General features: G+C 36.1%; 1 protein-coding gene across 1 annotated transcript in view; it reads left to right on the forward strand.

Annotated features, from left to right (window-relative positions):
- Positions 1–19,624, forward strand: part of COL25A1 (collagen type XXV alpha 1 chain) — a 603,455-nt gene that overhangs the window by 561,872 nt on the left and 21,959 nt on the right. Inside the window, exons 24-30 of the mRNA XM_066232766.1 lie at positions 594–617; positions 1,202–1,246; positions 4,710–4,754; positions 7,392–7,472; positions 8,718–8,780; positions 9,407–9,457; positions 11,637–11,663. Coding sequence (XP_066088863.1) covers positions 594–617; positions 1,202–1,246; positions 4,710–4,754; positions 7,392–7,472; positions 8,718–8,780; positions 9,407–9,457; positions 11,637–11,663 — 336 coding nt within the window. The remainder of the gene's footprint in view (positions 1–593; positions 618–1,201; positions 1,247–4,709; positions 4,755–7,391; positions 7,473–8,717; positions 8,781–9,406; positions 9,458–11,636; positions 11,664–19,624) is intronic.

The raw sequence follows: 19,624 nt of genomic DNA on the forward strand, positions 1-19,624 counted from the left end.
TTATGATCGCATAGATTGGTCATAAGTCCTACAGACTTATGTGTTTTGGAGAGTCATACTTTCAGAGAGTATGTTTTGTTACAGTACTTACCACTTTACATTAAGAAACTAAATAAATCCCATGTCAACTTTTATCTTTAGACATGGCATGCACATGGAAACCATGAGGTACAATCTAAAAGAGAAAAAAAATATCACTTATACAATTAGTTTGGTTTTCTCTAATCAAAGTATTAAGAATAGAGCTCTTATGAATGATGAAGTTTCTCAGGTCACCACTACACTGACAAACATCTATCTAATGTATAGTATTTTACTACATAATTTTTAAAAAATCAGGTGAATTAAAATTTTGACATTTTCTTTTTTCTTTATCCACAGAGTTTTTTAAATAAAATTCTAAAAATAATGTTATAAAGAATCTTTACAATATGTTGTATTCGTTTGAAGATAGAATACGCTCTTGTCAGTGCCTTATGAAATATCAGTCTTACCAAAACATATTCAAAAAGTTGATTATTTCAGAAGTGTATTATTGTACTTTGGCACACAAAATAGGTAACCCTGTCTTTATCAATACATTTTCCCAACAGAGGATTACCACCTTAACAGTCACGGTAACTCTTATTGCATGATTTCTGTGGTTCGTGGCTTTGTAGCTGATGGCGATGCATGCTGCTCATAGTGATACTAATGTAGCAACTGCTTTTATCTGAATTTTCTTATATTAATAACCTTTCACACATTTGTCCCCATTGAATCATTGTCTGCTTAGTGAAAAAGTCAAGAAAAGAAGTTTTTTTCCTTAAAACTCTGGCCTTATCTTAATTATTTAGCTTCGTACTTTAGTATTTGGGAAATGAAAGCCTTTTGGGGGGTGTCTCGAGACACAGATAATATTAATACACTAAGTCAATCTGGGGAGTTTGAGACATGCAGCAATTTTATATTGTCTTACAAATCAATTCAAAATCATCTTCTGTATTATTTTGGCCTAAATATTTGTTGATGTTTTTACATATAAGTAGGTAGTTTTCATAATTCTGTAACTGGTGAATTTTTTATTTATTGCAAATTAAATACTTGGGGTATTTGATTGTGATAGAAATTAGGAAGTTGTGTATTATACTCATTATTTGCATCATAACATTTAATATATAGACTTGGCTATTTTTTATAACTTTGTCTTTTCTGGATTTAGGGACCCCCTGGACCCCCTGGACCTCAAGGACTACAGGGGCCAAAGGTTATTCTTTATTTTGCATGTTTCCATTTATCATGTATGGTGCGGAGAGTTCTATATTACATATTTGTATCTTTGGAAATTAATCTTATAAAATACTGGAGATGCTGAAGTGAGTACTATTGCTTAAAGGAGTAAGAGTAGAAACTGAAGTTTGGGCTGAAGGCAGAGGGATCGGAGAAAAAGGAAAATTAGGGAAGAATGGGAGAGAAATAGGAATAATTTTGGGAGGAGGACACTGGTAAAACAGAATATTAAACAAGGGAAAATACATTTTACAGAAATTATAAGTGTAAAGAAACACTATATGTGGTGTATGAAGAAAATAATAGAGGAGGATTGAAGGAAAATTTACTCAGACACTAAAAAGGATTCTTCCTTCCAATTCTTTTGTAATCAAAAATATAAGGGAAGCTTTAGCATGATGCATTTACAATGAAAATTTTAGGACTCATTTTTGAGTCATTTTCTATAACACATCCCAATATTATATATATTCAAACATTCTGCCATTTAAATCTTATCTAATGAAACATACCAACAATGAACAGTAGAAACCTAGAATTACTTGATTATATCAAAATTTGTGGTTGGCATTTGCTTTCTCCCTCCAAACTAAAGCTTAGATATTTAATCAGTTAACACATGGCCAGTTACTCTGGCTTTTCAGAACTAAGCTATGTGTGTTGAAATATGACTTCCGTCATTGGATTTTTGTTGGCAATTCAGGTAGTTCAGAAATCCATCTTTTGTTTATGCTACTTAAGGCAGTTTATTTGCTAAATCAACCTTACACATTCATGTACACGTATACACACACACATCAGCTTTTGTACTCTTCCCTTTCAAGATACTTAGGAACAGAAAGCTAGCACTGGAAACAGTTATTTTTCTATTATAAAAAGAAATATAAAGTAAAATACTACTGAGGTTTTTGGCTATGTGAAATATATTTGAACATAGACCTTAATTTCAAACAGATTTCCTGTATAATAGAGTAAGATTTGGGATTTTTAAGTTTCTATTTCTCCACCACATTCTGGTCCCTAAGAGATGTAACCAAGTCATACATAGTCTTTGTTCTTGGTGAGCAAGCCGGTCTAGATTTTTATGCTGTAATATCTTGGTAAGCTGGACTAGATAACCTAGAAGGAAATCTACAGATTCTTTTTTTCCTCAACATCGAGTCAACCAAGGTCTGAGTTCCTTGTTTCATCTCCTCACTTAACTGAGTCTTCAGAATCAAAATTGTCCCCAGTGCTAAATATGCACATCATTCGCTACAAACCTACACAAGTTCCAGGACTTTTGTTTATAGTCCAAATGTCTATAGAAGTCCAAAAAGTGCCCATCCCTTGACCCGTAAAGGCAAAAAGGACCACCTCACCAAGAAGGCTATATCATTAAAACCTATATCCCCCTTGTCTTATAAAGCAGTTGCTACTCATTTATTAATTCAACTATTCAATAAGGAATTTTCGAGCATCTACTCTGGGATAAGTATTGATATCTAGTAAGGATACTAAGGTATAGTAAGGGGTTTCAACCAGGGCATTACAGCCTGGAGAGGGAGAAAGGCAAGTAAAAGCACCATTATTTATAAATAAAAGTAAATGCTTTGATCAAGATGCACATTAAGAAGGCTGTCTTAACCTTGGGAGTCTAGGATGACTTCAAGCTGAAACTGAAAGATGGGAAAATTGGCCAAAATAAATGTCTAGACAGGTGGGATGGGGTAGAGGAGGGGAAGGTGGCTAGTCATACTCCCTAACCTCTTACCTTGCCATCCTTCCCACTATGCTGTCACTGTGCCCCACCCCCCACACCTCACAGAGATCTTATAATTGAGATCTTAAGTTAGTTGATATAGTCCTTTATGTGTTCTATGATCTCTCCTTGGGATAATCGGGGTGAGATGTACTTAAATTAATGACCAAGACTCAGCAGTTACAGCCTGAGTCAAATCTAAACCCTGTTCTTACTCATACTGAATAGGAACTTTTTCAATTAGCATTGCTCCTTCCATTATCAAACCGGGATTGTTTGACTTCTTCCACATCAAATATCTCTTTACAAACTACTTTTGATGGGTGAAGGATAAATGAATAACTCATGAATTATGTTTTTCTTTTAAACACTTATGGGTCACATTTTAAAGGTAAAAGTTTAGCAAAGCAATCATTATTGGACCCAGAGTGCTGACAAGTATTCAGACTGAATGAAACTAGGGCTTAGCCGGTTGCATCCAACCTCAGCAGGCTTGTTTGTAGCAAAATAAACTTTGCTGCTACCACAAAGAGCAGGAAATCTGGAAAAGAAACGTGCTTTCTTTTTTTTCTTTCTTATATTTATTTATTTATTTTCATTTGTTTGTCATGCCTTCTATAACATTGGAAGCTCAAATTTCATGCTGTGGCCCATAGCTGTTCAAGTTTTTACCAGGGAAAAGAGCTCTAGCCATTTCAGTGTTGTGGTTTATAACATCACCAAACAAGTCTTTCTAGAAAAATACAGCCTCAAGTCAACCCCCTTAAAATTCTGTCTGTAAAGCAGGCCACTCAACCCTCAAAAGGGCTGTTTTTACAAAGTTTCCGCAATGTGGAAACCAGGGATATTTATAATGGTATTCAAATATATGATTCATTGATATAAAATATCTTGTCTTTCAAATAATTTATTCAGTACTTTTCCAACTAAAATGTGCCTGGAAATTTGTTGTTTGAATAAATCTCTGGCACACTGTTTAAATTTGTTTTTAATGGAACATCTTTATTTAAAAAGAATAAATCTATATATATTGGGTTTGTCAAGGGTTCTAATAAATCATAATATAAATAGTAAATTTAGTACATTACTAAAATAGTATAGGAAATTGAATTGATCCAAAAGTAATTTTATGTCAATTACAATATTATCTGATTTATTATATCCTTCAGTGAGGCTTTTCTAGAAGTAACACATTCAAAATCATTACAAATTTGTGTCTGTGGCTTAAACAGTGCCAATTAAAACATTCTGAACTTATGAGGCTTTGCATTTTATTTTTTCTTCAGATAACTGTCATATATTTGCTTTTTTTCTCAAATTGGAAAATAACAGAAATCATACAGATCTTTTAAGGAGAAAAAAAAATAACTGAAGCATATAGCTTGTTGCTATAGAATATGGTTAACCATCAAATGATTTTTATCAGTTTGTTTCACCAATTTTTTTAGACTGCATCTCACATGAGGAAAAAAATAAACACACTGGATCTTAACTATATATAAATATTGTTATACATAATATTGAAGAAAATGCTATTTCACTTAGTTTAGATATGTGGCATGATGTAATAGAATATTCTTGGGTTATGATACATTTGCTGAAAGTCAAATTGTACTGTTACCAACTAGCAACATTTTTATATAGTCTAGTATGCTACCAATGATAAATGGAAGGGAGCCATCAGTTTTTATCTTAACAGGGGGAGCCAGGATCTCCAGGAATCCCAGGAGTTGATGGAGAGCAGGTAATTTTCAAAGAGGCATACTGTCATTTAAAGCATTGTTATCGATCACTACTTTTATTATAAGTTTGAAGCCAAGAAAGGCATGTGTGCTGATATATGATATCCTCTCTCTTTTTTTCACCATCTGTTCTAGAGACTACAGTGACTCTAAAGAGAAATTGGTTTTAAATTAGACAATTTTCTACACAGAAACATATAAGCTATGTGATGCTTTGGTTTTGTTTTAATACCCCTTATCAATCAACCAGTGATACCTCTGTGAATTTTTAATAGACTTGTAGAATGATTACCTATTTAGTAAAAATAGCCCACTTCTTGTCAGTGAATATAAATAACTCAAGAAGAAAATCAGTGACAAAATTTCAACAAAACTAGATATTGCTTATATATTTTTTCTTTTCCCAAATAAAGATGACCCAATTTTCTAGATCATTAGAAAAGATAGAAACAAACACGGCAGTTGGAGCTTTGCAGAATATGACAGCTTCTCCAAGGATTTTCTTTAAAACAGACGTTGGCAAACTTTTTCTATAAAGGTCTAGGCAGTAAATGTTTTAGACTTTGTAGGCCACATACAGGTTCTGTTGCAGATCCATTTTTTTTAACACCCCTTAAATTTTTTTAAAACATTCAGCCTGTACAAAAACAAGCCCTGGGCTGGATTTGGCCTATAAACCTGAAAGAATCTGGCCAAGAGATTGAGGACAGTATTCAAATTTCAGAATCGAATCACAGGGTTAGTTTCAAGCTATTTGATGTTTTCTGTGCTTGTATTATTTACCCAAGAACTGGCTAAAGTCAAGTAGATCATAAGAAATCAAGGAGATCCTTTTTTTTTTTAAGTGAGAGGTGGGGAGATGGATAGATGATAGCCTTCCATATGTGCCCCAACCAGGATCCACCTAACAACCCTGTCTAGGGCCAACACTCGAATCAACCGAGCTATCCTCAGCGCCTGGGGCCAGTGCTCAAACCAGTCAAGCCACTGCGAGAGGGAAGAGAGAGAAAAGAGGGAGAGGAGGAAGGGGAAGAGAAGTAGATGGTAGCTTTTCATGTGTGCCCTGACCGGGGATCAACCCCAGAATATCTATGTGCCGGGTGACACTCTATCTACTGAGCCAACCAGACAGGGCTCAAGGGAATTCTGATATAGTTAGTGAAATATACTCCTTAGGTGATAGTATTAGATAAGGAAATTAAGTTTAAGAGAAGAGTTATTTTAATATCAGAATCTTATGTTGAAATTACATGATGATACATAATGCAGTATGTAGTAGATGTATTATAGAATTGTACACCTGAAACCTGTATAATATTATTAACCAATATCACTGCAATAAATTTAATACAAATTTTTTAAAAGGAAATTACATGTTGTCACATTAAATAAATGTGGTAGTTAAAAAAGAAACTTTAGATGATTCACTATATGAATCGGAGATCACATTAGAACTTTTAAATCTGGTTGTACATTTTCTTCCCCAGTATTAGTCACTATAAATCATTTGACATGTGTCACAACATACTACATGGTCCTTACATGTGCAATAGCTGGATTTCTTCCCCTGTAGGCTTTACAAGGTTTTCTTCTGCTAACACATCCAGCGGGTTAACTATTCTGCTATTATTAGAGTCCTAAAACCAACCAGGGTCTATTAACCAATAAGATTTATTTAGCCATTCAAGCATCTATCCACCCACCTAACAGGTAGTTCTGAAGTAGGTCCTGTAAAATAGGTGTAAGTAACAAGAAAAGACACATTTCTGTCCACAAGCAGTGTTTTACTATAGAAAAGATGAACAGGCTGTGCAGCCTCAGAGCCCCTTACTGCCATAATTCTGCTTATCCCTGCTGAAGAATGGGCCATCAGGTCATGTTCATCAAGGAATGCTGTTTTGAGGAATAAAAAAATTATGCATTTTCCTTCAATGAAAATGCCTAACAACTTAAATTAATTTCAATATTAGTATCACTAATTCAGAACTGTTCACATTCAAAATACACATTTATCTATTTCCTCATGGTAAAAGGAGAATAAAAATAACATCTTGGATCACTTCATAGAGATGTCACGAGAAGAAAATAAGAACACTGTGGAGAGGTTGAAGTGTTTCTAAATGTTGATTGAGCATTAGTGTGCAGTGAATGATTTACTTGTTTATAGATTATACCATTGAGAACTGATGGTAATTAGAACTTCTGCCAGCATTTAAAGGGGGTATAAGGAACATAGTGGCAATGGGGGGAATTTATTTGGACCTTTGTTGTTATAATAATAAGTTCTGGTTCAAATGTGTATTGTACTGTTGAGAATTAAGTCCATTAAATCGTTTTCAGAACAGATGATATAGAATTAGCTGCCAGGTAAAAATATGAATCAGTAGAAATGATGACAACACCTAAGTTCATGTTTTTCATAGGTAGGTGGCCTAAATGATAGAATTTAACCCCTTTTATTACACAGGGATTAAATGTGGAACATTGCTACTAAAAATAATTCTACCTGAAAATGAAAATCAGAATCATCTCCACATAGGACACACCTATTGACAAAATTGATTTGGAATTCTGTTTTCTCTAGGATGTAACTATCAAGGGTTAGTATGATTCTTACATGCAAACCGTGTCATTTGTAGGGACTCAAGGGTTCAAAGGGAGATGTGGGAGACCCAGGTACGCCTGGTGAGAAAGGAGGAATCGGACTTCCTGGGTTACCGGTACGTTTATGTGTTCTTATTAAGATAAATAATCAGAAAAAAATTGTATTATTAATTGCAGTCTCAGCTAATGATTAATATAATAGTCTTATTTTTAAGTATTTGAGGTATTATTGGTTAATCACTGAGGCTCTATAACAAATGTTAAAGCCTCTGAACAAATGCACCATAAAATAATTCAAGTTTTCCTGAATTATTTTCACTAAAAATAGTAAAATAAGTAAAGGTCATTTGAATTTAATATGCACAAGATAGTGATAACTGATCTTTTTTTTTTTTTTTTGTATTTTTCTGAAGCTGGAAACGGGGAGAGACAGTCAGACAGACTCCCGCATGCGCCCGACCGGGATCCACCCAGCACGCCCACCAGGGGCGACGCTCTGCCCACCAGGGGGCGATGCTCTGCCGAGACCAGAGCCACTCTAGCGCCTGGGGCAGAGGCCAAGGAGCCATCCCCAGCGCCCGGGCCATCTTTTTTGCTCCAATGGAGCCTCGGCTGCGGGAGGGGAAGAGAGAAACAGAGAGGAAGGGGGGGGTGGAGAAACAAATGGGCACTTCTCCTATGTGGCCTGGCCGGGAATCAAACCCGGGTCCCCCGCACGCCAGGCCAACGCTCTACCGCTGAGCCAACCGGCCAGGGCCGATAACTGATTATTTTAAAATCAACTATAATTAAAACCTAAACAAACCAAAAAATATTAATTTAAAATACAAATTACTCTGGAAAGTGTTTTATAGATGTGTATCATACTTTGGGATGGTGTTTTCATGGCTTTCTCCCATAATTTTTTACTGAAAATTTGGAGGGAAATTATATAAAAATATGGGGGTGGGAGAATGCAGAAAACCTTACCACCCTCAATTTTTTAAAAAACAGGAAAATGAATAGGTAAATGTCAATGACAACATAGTTAAAAGGCTGACCTCTGCCTTTTAAAGTGAAAACCACCGTAAGAAGTGTAACATTTGTTATATGATGTATTCAGCAATGTATAAGTTTAACCAGTCAAGCCTAAAGTAGTTTATATTGACTTTATATTCTATTTCACATATCACCCACAGTTTAGAGATTTGGGGAAGCTTGCTGTTTAAGGCTAAAATGCAGGGGGATAAATCCTTCTTTTAAATATTGTATGTGTAACACAAAAATTTCAAAAGGATATTGGGTTTGGGGAGAAAATTCAGCTGTTCCTTACACTTTGGAAATAACCAGAGCAGCTCACCTCTCTTAATGGCTATTTGCAGGGTGCCAACGGGATGAAAGGAGAGAAAGGAGACTCCGGCTTGCCAGGTCCTCAGGGCCCTTCCGTAAGTTCGCGGTGGCTGAACTTCCGTGGTTCCTGAAAACTCTGAAACGGCCCTATAATTCATCTAGCCCAACCTATGCCAGATGGCTTATCAGCAGTGGAAAGACCATAAAACTCTTGGTTTGTCAAACTGTAGAATAAATAAATATCTGTTGGCCTTGCACAATGAGAGACAAAATGTCTCAGAAGTCTCAGTTAGAAGCAGTTTCTTAGAGGACTAACCCTGGTGGGGAAAAATCAATGGTTTTCCCATGATGCTTGTAGGTAGAGCTTCATGAATATAAAACATATGTTCTTATTTTTCTCCAGTGCCCTGTTGTTGCTTAGTGAAACACTGGAAAATTTAATAATGGTTGTGGCATTATAGCATTTCTTGGTAATCAGTTGCTTCCTTTTCTTTTAATGTATTTTTTGTTTATTCTGGCTTTTATAAAACAACTGTATTTTTTAAAGGTTTTTTTTGTTGTTGTTCTCATAAAGGAATTTATAAACCTAGAGAATCAAACACATCATTTCTTCTAGTATCCATCTTTCTCTGCAACTATTAATGGCCTTAGCAGAACCCTAGAAAAAAAAGCCTTATCTAAATGAAGTAACCAAATCCATGTTTATTTTTTGGATACACAGATCATAGGCCCACCAGGCCCACCAGGTCCCCATGGCCCACCAGGCCCCATGGTAAGTCTCTCTTCTCTCTGAGATGTAATCATTTATTTATGAGCCTGCTACTAGAGAAAACATGAGCACATTCCTCAAAACAGCCAGCTTGGATTTTGTACTACTCTCCGTGGAATAGACAGAAAATATGAGGTGCTTTGAGATACACTGATTTTATGGTGTTGTCTTTCACTCTCCCAACCCCGTCTGCTGGAAGGAGATAGAGTAGTTTTGTGATAGTAAAGTTGAAGACAGACAGATTTGGCAAGCTTTACTCCGGCCTTACAAAGTGAACATCGGCAAATCATTTTAAACAATGTTCTCTAGACCATTAGTAGCAAAAAACAAGATTAATAATTGTAGCCATTAATGTTTCTAACCAGCTTTGAAGATTAAGATCCTTTAATAAAATATTCAATAAGAACAATTATAAAACAGTATTATAAAAATTGAAGCTTGCTTCCACAGATGACATATATTATTGGATCTTTTCCTTTTCACTTTTTTGGTGCTTTGATAGATACAGTATTTACTGCCGGTATCCCTCAGTGACCAATGTAGACAAGGACCATGTCCTCATAGGACTTATATCCAGCGAGGAAGGCAGACATTAAACCAGTGTAATTCTCCAACTGTCGATCTAGTGACAGTTGAGTTAAGGCTAGACCATAGAAGGCAGAGTGCTGCCAAAGCTTTTGAGCGGGGCAGGATGGAGAAAAGTCAAGCAGCCTCTAAGATCACATTCATGTATAAAGTGTCTCAATAAACCACATGTCTTCAATCATACGGATTCAAGACACTGTAGGTTTCTCTTTCCTCCCACTGTGCTCTACAAAAGAGCATCAGTAGAATGATCTGAGCCACAGAGCAGAGCCCCAGACCCAACCATCTATTTTTAACTGCTGTTTCTATTTCACCCACAAAAACAATTATAATTAACCTTATTTTCTTAAAAACTGGACTGTCACCTGACCTATGGTGGCGCATTGGATAAAGCGTCGACCTGGAACACTGAGGTCGCCGGTTCAAAACCCTGGGCTTACCTGGTCAAGGCACATATGGGAGTTGATGCTTCCTGCTCCTCCCCACTTTTTTTTTCTCTCTCTCTCTCACTCTCTCCTCTCTAAAATGAATAAGTAAATTTAAAAACTGGACTGTTTATTAAAAATTAAGCAAATGGCATACTTTTCGCTTTTTTATACTCCCTCCACTTTAAGTTAGAAGATTTAATTTAAAAACACTATCTCTTTTTTATATCATAAAATTACCTAGTTTAAAACTGCTATAAATCATTACTAAAATAAGATAAGAATACCTGATAAAATATCATACAGTTGCTGAAAGTGTTTACCACAACTTATCTAAAGGGAAAATGTTATTCCAATGTAGACATATGTATATAACAAATATCCATGTATTGCTTGTTAAAAATATTTCCCACTGTCATGATTTTACTGATGGGCATTTAAATACTCCTCTCTCCAATTGTTTATATAAACTACTTGAAAGGTTTAAACAATTCGCAGTAACCTTTAGTTAATTTAGGTTGGCTATTAGTCTATATATTTAGGTTTTTCACAAAATGCAAGGGAAAAGCGCTGATTCATGCATGCATGGCATTACGACTTCCTTCCATTGATAAAAGTCTCTTACAAGAACCTTGAAGAATTCATCCTTATAAAAATAAATACGTTCTAAAGAATAATGCTTACCACTGCTGCATTAGAATCCTTTCCTTAGTCTTAAACAAATTATGCAACGGGGTTCCAGACTTGACTATTATTTCCACATTTTCTTTGGCAAATTTCTGTCTTTTAAGACCTATCTGTATTTCATAAAATTTATAAAATATCTCACATTTTCCACCTAGATTTTTTTTAAATGTAGATTTAAGAAATAGGAGTAGTGTAGATTTACAATCCTTTGTTTTTTATTTTTTTATTTCATATAATCCTTTTAGATTCCTCCTTCCCTCACAGGTATTTAGCAGAAAGAATTGCTATTAATAAATTTTCTATGACAAAGCAGTCCAGAAGCTGGAAGGGACTTCCACGAGGTATTAACATTCACTGGCCTGCCTCTAGCTAGAGCTCAAACAAAAAGATTCTTGTTTTACATCTCTTCTGTTACTTTATGTAATCACTTCTGCTGGGAAACAGGGAATCAGTTCTTAATTAAAAGCTGTGTTTTTCATTTTCAGGGACCCCATGGACTTCCTGGACCAAAGGTAATCTAACAAATCCCTTGATTATTTGATTTCTGTTTCCTTGTTAATCATGGAGAAGCATGACGGAAGCATGTCTGTCCTGTCTTATTTACTTGTCAAGAATGTTGATAATCTTTAAGCCTTTAAGTATCCAGATGTTTAACTCTCACAACACAGAATGACTTAGAACAATTTTAAGTGGTATCACCTGGAAATGAATTATTCTTCATTTTTTGCCTTTTTTCCATGTTACCATGTAAGTTTCTTAAGTCACTAATCATACTATACTCAAAATCAACCATTTAGTAGTAAATCTGATGAGATTCTCAGACCAGTCCAGATGCTTTTCTTATTATTGTAGCTTTAGTTGTATGTTAAGATATTATCGATACTTGTTCCTGTCATATAGCAGTACTATATTTAAATGCTTTGACTGCCCAGCATCTTAATTTTGTGCTCTCCTGGAGGTCACTGGCCTGGAATGGAGCAGGCTGTATAGGGTGTGCTCTACTGAGGAGAGAAGATCACATCACATACATTGAGACACGTACTTCTACTCTGAATTAATAAGAGAACAGGGGAAATAGCCCCTCCTTTTCAGCAGTAGTGCAGTTTGTATTGTGAAGATGGTCTCTACCTGTTCTTGTAAACCAAGAAGGCATTTTGAAGGATTAAAGTGAGCCTTGAAGGGCAGTCTCCTTCTCCCAGGGAACATGTATGATGAGGACTACATTCTAATCTCAGCTTTGTCCCTGACAGACTGTGTTACCTTCGGTAGATTATTTACCCTCTCTCATCCTCCATTTACTCAACTAGGTAACCTAACACATTGGGTTGTAATGATTTAATAGCAAAATATCTGGTGCAGTTGTTGATAAGCACCTAATAAATGGCAGTTTTTATTATCTTGTGATTTGATGCTTTATTCTGAACAGAAAAATTCAGCTAGTCCTCAAGGATGTTTGAGAGAAAATTCAAATACTCTTGAAAGCTCCTGAGTAGTGAGTTGGTGCATTTAAATGGTGAGAGGTGAGAAGACATCAATGCAATTGGCACAGGAATAAGAAAGGCAGTTCACCATCTTTCCTGGAGATTGCCTCTGGCTCACCCAGCTTTGGGGGTGCCAGAGACATTGCTCTGACTCCAGGAATCTGAGTCTCCTTTTCATGGTCAGGCCAGTGACTCAGTCAAGGATGGGAAGAGTTCATGCCTCCTTATTTTTATTCTTCATAGAATACCTTACCTTCCGGTAAGGCCAGTGAGTGACAGTGTCTTAGTATCATGGATTATAGTTTGGGTAAGAGCATTGTTCTGGTCTTAATAGTTATCTAATCTCTCTGGGCCTCATTTCCCACTCTTGACTTGTCCTTGGACATTAAGGCATCCCTAAAGACCAGTCCAATCATATTAACTCAGGCTAAAGCCATCAAGACTGTGTTCTTAATTCCATGATAGATTCAGATACCCCACTACCATTAATAGATGCAATAGTTGCCCAAGATTCTTTTGATGTCTAAAATGCAATCGTTTTTTTTTTGTTTGTTTGTTTTTACACTTAATTGTACTTAAATCATAGGCTTCAGATAATTTTTATACAGTTTCAAAGACCTCATAGATTATCTATGCTAGTTCCTTGATTTTATAGATGATAAACTATAGGCCAAGAAAATTTAGGTTATTTACTCTAAATTACATTTCTAATTAAGGAGAGATCCAATCAGGGATAAGAAATTAGGTCCAGCACATTGAAATTTGGTCTTTTTGCCACTGAATTAGATTGTTTATAAACTCACCTTCTCAATTAATAAGAGAATTAATCTCTATTAATTCTCTATTTCTATCAATGCATGATTCTTCATCAAAGAATTTCACAGCCTACCAAGACTTTCCTGCCTATTCATCATCTCAGGACCACTCGCTGAAGAGACCACACACGCACAAAGCCAACATCTCAAGTTTAGACTTGTCTACTGAAGTTGGCTATTGTGTGTTGGCCTTAATCTCACATGAACTCTAGCTCCATGACATTCACAGAATCATTCATTGCCAACCACAGCACATTTGGATTTCCTATAGTGGCAGCACTGTGATGATCATCCTATCTTTAGAATCCCAAAATTTTACTGTCCAGATATGTTCATTACATTGTGACCCCTTTGAAAGTTCAAATATATACCATGGTTCTAAGGATGAGCTGCTCCCAGAATTTTCTGATGAGAAGAACCATCTGAAAGGTTTATTAAAAGTACACATTTCCTGTGCTACTAAAGTCTAGCTATCTAGGGGCCCCGGACTCTTTATGTTTGCCAAGCATCACACTGATTTCATCATCAGATATATGGGGAAAGTACTGCTCTCCTTCCATGTAAACATAATCTCCCTTGTCCTAGACTCCACCCAGAAAGACTCTTCAGGGCTTTGAGATTGAAATCTTCCTTTCAAGTCTTTCAAGATCTTCTTGATGAAGTTAATGTCTGTGCTTAAAAGTTGAAAAGTGCACCAGTCAGAACTCTATTTCTAACCTGCTGCTGCTGCTGATAGAAAATAGGTGTGTTCTAAGATTTTTTTCAAAAACCAGAGTCAACAAAATTTATCACTTCCCATGGCTTTTGTAATGTCACCCTAAGCAAAATCCAAACCTTCTTTATTCTAACATTGGGCAGATGAACTTACTACATATAAGTTCTGTGATCTTTATATTCTCTTCTGGGATTGGCTATTTGTTCTCTACTCTATTGATTAATTCATGAAGGGACCTGACTTGGCAATGTCAGTGAATGAGGACTCACTAAATGGCATTACTTCAAACATTAGCTGCTATATTTTTAGTTCATTCCCCTGGGCAAAATGCTTAAAGGCTTAAAATGTCTGTATATAATACTGTCCTGCATATTCCAGTTTTCCATTGCAGCAGAGTAGGTTTTCTACCCCTGAGTCTCCTTCAGCATCCTCCGCTGTGATTGTCTTTGACTATCTTGGTCAGAACAATGTAGCATAACACCAATTTCCTTGGTATACAACTGAAAAATTCAGGAACTCGGCTATATATACATATATACTGCTCACAAAAATTAGGAGATATTTCAAAATGAATATGAAGTGATAAAAAAAAGCATTTGATTTTTTTTCTATTAAACAAGAACATCAGAAAAGCAAATGACGAGTCAAAGAAAGGTGTTCAATTATGCAGGTGAGATGCAAAACCAACTTTTATTACATTGGTGAAAATGCACTACACAAAAGGCTGAAAGTACTGGAGTATCTGCACGTTCCCTGATCCCCTAATTTTCATGAGCAGTGTATATTGATTGTAAAAAGCACATTTTCTAGGGAGTTTTGTTTCCTAGAATATAATTTGTCAATTTCAGTTTATTCTTTAATGTTTTAAAAATTAATTTTGAACTAAAATCATGACATATCTAGCCTCACTCAGCTGTTACCTAAAACTGGAATCTGCAACCATTTCAGAGACTGGCTCTCTTCTCTCAGAGTTGAAACGCCCATGATAGCAACCAAAATTGGCATTTGCTTTTGCATTTAGGGTGAACCAGGGTTAAATGGTGTTAAAGGATTGAAGGGTGAACCAGGTCAAAAGGGTGACAGAGGACCCCTTGGTCTTCCAGTAAGTAAAGAAAACTTTCCATTTCAGTGCAAATCTCAGACTTTTCTTTCTACCTTAAGTAACAACTCTGGTTTACTCAGCGACTGTCTTATAGTCAGGATTTCTGTCACTGGAGAACACATTGTGTTAGTGCAGAGCTCAGCCCAGTGTGGCCTTCTGATGTCTGCTGTCCTGTCAGAGGAAGACCCCATACCACACAATGCCATAAGTGTCTGTCCTTCAATTACATACATGCCAACCTCCCTCTTTTAAGCTGACAATTCTTCTCACATTACCCTCCTCTTTAAAAATATATTGTGCTGATAATTTCATCATTTTCCCCAAACATTTTTATAATTTAGTGCAGTTTTAAATTATCCTTCCATTTTTTTCTCCTTCGATACCCAAACTGTAGCCTTCTGTTGGTGGCAGGTATGCAATTGGCCAGTGTTGATGGCATGAGGTCAGTGCTGTGACTCCTTACATAACCAATCACAATGTGGTCTAAATGTTGTATGTTGTTTGTTCTGGAAATGCTCTCTTATGAGATTATTGTGGCAATTATGGAGAGGACAGAGTATTTTGCAGTTGTTTAGGGATTTTTTTAACAAAAAAGGAATTTTTTTTTTTTTTTTTCATTTTTCTGAAGCTGGAAACGGGGAGAGACAGTCAGACAGACTCCCGCATGCGCCCGACCGGGATCCACCTGGCACGCCCACCAGGGGCGACGCTCTGCCTACCAGGGGGCGATGCTCTACCCATCCTGGGCGTCGCCATGTTGCGACCAGAGCCACTCTAGCGCCTGAGGTAGAGGCCACAGAGCCATCCCCAGCGCCCGGGCCATCTTTTGCTCCAATGGAGCCTTGGCTGCGGGAGGGGAAGAGAGAGACAGAGAGGAAAGCGCGGCGGAGGGGTGGAGAAGCAAATGGGCGCTTCTCCTGTGTGCCCTGGCCGGGAATCGAACCCGGGTCCTCCGCACGCTAGGCCGACGCTCTACCGCTGAGCCAACTGGCCAGGGCAACAAAAAAGGAATTTTTACTTTTCATGCATTTTTCCTTTTTCCACAACAACTAAAAAGAGATTTAAAAAAAAATAATAATTATTGAATGTAAGGTTTTAGTTTCAAGATTTTACTGTGCTGTCTACTCAGTGAATGCTTATAAAAGTCAATAAAGAACATTATAGATTATATTATTAAAATGTAACAAAATTGGTAATAGGAAATAGTTTATGTACATATTTTACATGTAAATTGATGATCACTTACTTTATTTTTTATATTTTTCTATTTGACAGTCTGTACCTTACATAGATCAGGCATGCAGTAGATGCTCCATATATATATTCATTTCTTGAATGAGTGATATAAGCCTTGTATTAGATAGAATATAGGTTAAATCACACCAATTAGATCAATAGATCTCAGAGATAAAAACCTGTATAATATATGTGAGTCTTTAATTCATATTCCAGGTAAAATCTTATCAGTGCAGAAATTTTACCATCTCCTATTTTATTTTTTAATGCTATAATAATGGTGACTTTAAAAAAAAAGTACCAAAAGGCAAAAGAAAGTTTGGATTTCTATGTCATTTAAATTCTTAATCTGATTTCTTTAAAGTTTGCCTAATTTCACATTTAGGGCTTGTAATAATTTTTATAAAACACTTAGCAGAAAGCTCTACATATGCTAGCTTTAGACAAATAACACCACACTTTTAAAATTCTTTAATCGTTGCTAACTAAAGATGTATTTTTGCAGTTATAGCCTGACTCATAACAGAATTATACAGAAAAAATTGTAAAATAAAATCTACAATTACTCAAAATATATGTGGCACAGCATCATTGGTAGAGTTTGCAGCTGGAATAGATTTTTTTATTTCATTTTCTATTACTAATTACATATGAAGCATGAAATGGGGAAATAGTTCTGCAGCTTTGCCTAGAGAATTTATAGAGCCAGTGCATAGCCTTTCCTAAATGCTCCTTGATCTAATCAATATTTTTAAAAGACTAAAAAACGTATTTGATTTTTGAGATATAAAAGCCATATCAAATAAGTAATTGTGCTTATTCTTAAAATAAGTATTGAAAATGTCTTTTAATCATACACTGTGCATAGCCTAGAGTCCAAAGTGAAGGAAAGCATGCATTATCTGAGAATAACATTATATTTTTAAAGCATTTCCCATTCAGACTTTGATGCAATGATTATTTGAAGCAAAATGATGAACACTTTTGTTTGGGACAGTTTGTTTGGACTCATAAACTGCATTTCTAGCTTTTTCCTGTTCCTAGAAGTCCCTCTAGTGGTGACTAATGTGAACACAGTAAAAACAACCTAGGAAACAATAACTTGTCCATGTAAAATCCAGAGTCCTTCTGGCAGGTTCAAGTTCTGAATTTGTTATTCATAAATGCTGTTTGAACAAGTAAAACTAGAGTTCTTTTCTCCTCTTCTGAAATGCTAACCTTTATTGATTATTATAATAAGCCTTTTCTTTTTTCTTAATTTTTATTTTTAATTATTGGGTTGGTATGGTTTCAAGTGTTCCACTCAAAAATAGCACCCTGTACACACTATAATGAGCCCTTTCTCAGGACATTGGCTATTATTTTTCCTTCGTAACTTAAAGTATTGTGAATAGTACAGTCTTTAAAAAATGAATTTTGTATAGATATTAGCAGCCTGTTACCGATACCAGTAACTCTATAAACCCACTCTATAAACCTCATTTACTTGATTTCTAAATAAGAATTTGTTAAATGGAAATGTCATTAAAATGCCATCGTCTGTGGGGATGTTTATTGTCCTGTGTTTTGTTTATTTTAACTAACAATATGTAGCAACGTGATATTCATCCCAGAACCTTGTGACTGGGTATTATGTTGTTTGAAGTGTTACACTTGTTCATTGGTACCTCATACTAATCTCTGTTCTTGTCATTCGTGTTACACCCACCAACCCTGCTACCAACCAAATCACACAGGGAGCATCTGGCTTAGACGGAAAGCCAGGAGCCCGGGTGAGTCAGTGCCTCGTCTTGCTCCAGCGCGTTTGTGACTATAAATTCTGTGCTTCAGGACAGACCCTTCTGGCTCATGTGCTCTCATTAAAAGATGAGGGTGCCTGGGATGGGGGTGAAGCGATGAGGTAGACAAAGATAGTGGCGGACACAGGAAAGGTGAACGGAGCATGGGCTCCAGCTCTAATTGACGTACAGCCTTAACTACAGAACGTGTTTCTGCAGCAGGGCTCCGGTCTGGATTACCTGCTCGGTGAGAAGACTGACAGGCTAATTGACATCATTGTCTTAGAATCCCCACAGATTTTTCCATCACCAATGGACACTACCTGTAATTTCATGAGAAAGGAATGAAAATGATTAAAATAATGTGAATTTATTTTAACTTGCTTTTCGTTTTGTTTATGTTTATATTTGAAATGTAACTTCTTCTCTGAAACTAACTTCCAAACATTTGTTCATCAAAATGACTTGTCTGTCTTCTGTCATTTTGTCTCTTCTTTGGCTCGTAACAGCACCATCTCTTAAATTTCAGCCACAGTTAGTATTTACAAATCTTCTGAAGGTGAACTTTGAGTTCAGGCAGTAAAAGATCAGTTTAAGAAAATTAAATTCACCAACGTTAAAATAAATTTAAACCTTGGATTATTTCATAGAATACGGCTCAAATAGAATAACCAAGAATTCTAGAAGAGAAATAAAAGCACTACAAAAACTTGTGCCGAATAGTTCCATTTGCAAACTTTATAGTCAATTCTTTGCAAATCTAAGCGTGATCTTCCTGAAAATGAGCAAATAAACTTGGAGTTCTTGCTAACTTTTTAAGAATCAAAAACAAATTTTAGCTCTTCAATTCTAAAAACCTTCTTCAGGCAGTCATTGTTTTCTCCGGACCTCATGTTCTTGCACTCATTCAGATATTATCTCGTCTGCCACAGAAATCTTAATCTTAAACAGGAGGCCAGAAGGCAATTAGGCCATTAAATCACCAGCTGCCTGGTGTGTGCCTTGTGAGCCCAGTGACTTCTTCAGCCACTGTACAGACAGACCTGCAAGAATAATTCCTTCCCTCTAAGCCCCCTGTCGCTCCCAACAGAGGAGAAGAAAGTTTGGTTTAAACACTGTTCTCATTTATTTATTTATTTGTTTTCACTGTGTAACTGTTCAGGCCTCTTCGCCAGCTAAAAGCAGGGCTTCAGAGCATCCATGGCCAAAGAAAGTGGGGATGGAAAGTGAATATGAACAAGAGTTGATGGGAAGGAAAAACATTACTTAAGATTATGGGTGCAAAGTGAAGATGTTCCCTTTAGTCGGGGAGAAAATATATAATTAAATGTGACATCCAGCTTTTT

This window comes from Saccopteryx bilineata, chromosome 5 (genome assembly GCF_036850765.1).
Source record: "Saccopteryx bilineata isolate mSacBil1 chromosome 5, mSacBil1_pri_phased_curated, whole genome shotgun sequence".
Lineage (NCBI taxonomy): Eukaryota > Metazoa > Chordata > Mammalia > Chiroptera > Emballonuridae > Saccopteryx > Saccopteryx bilineata.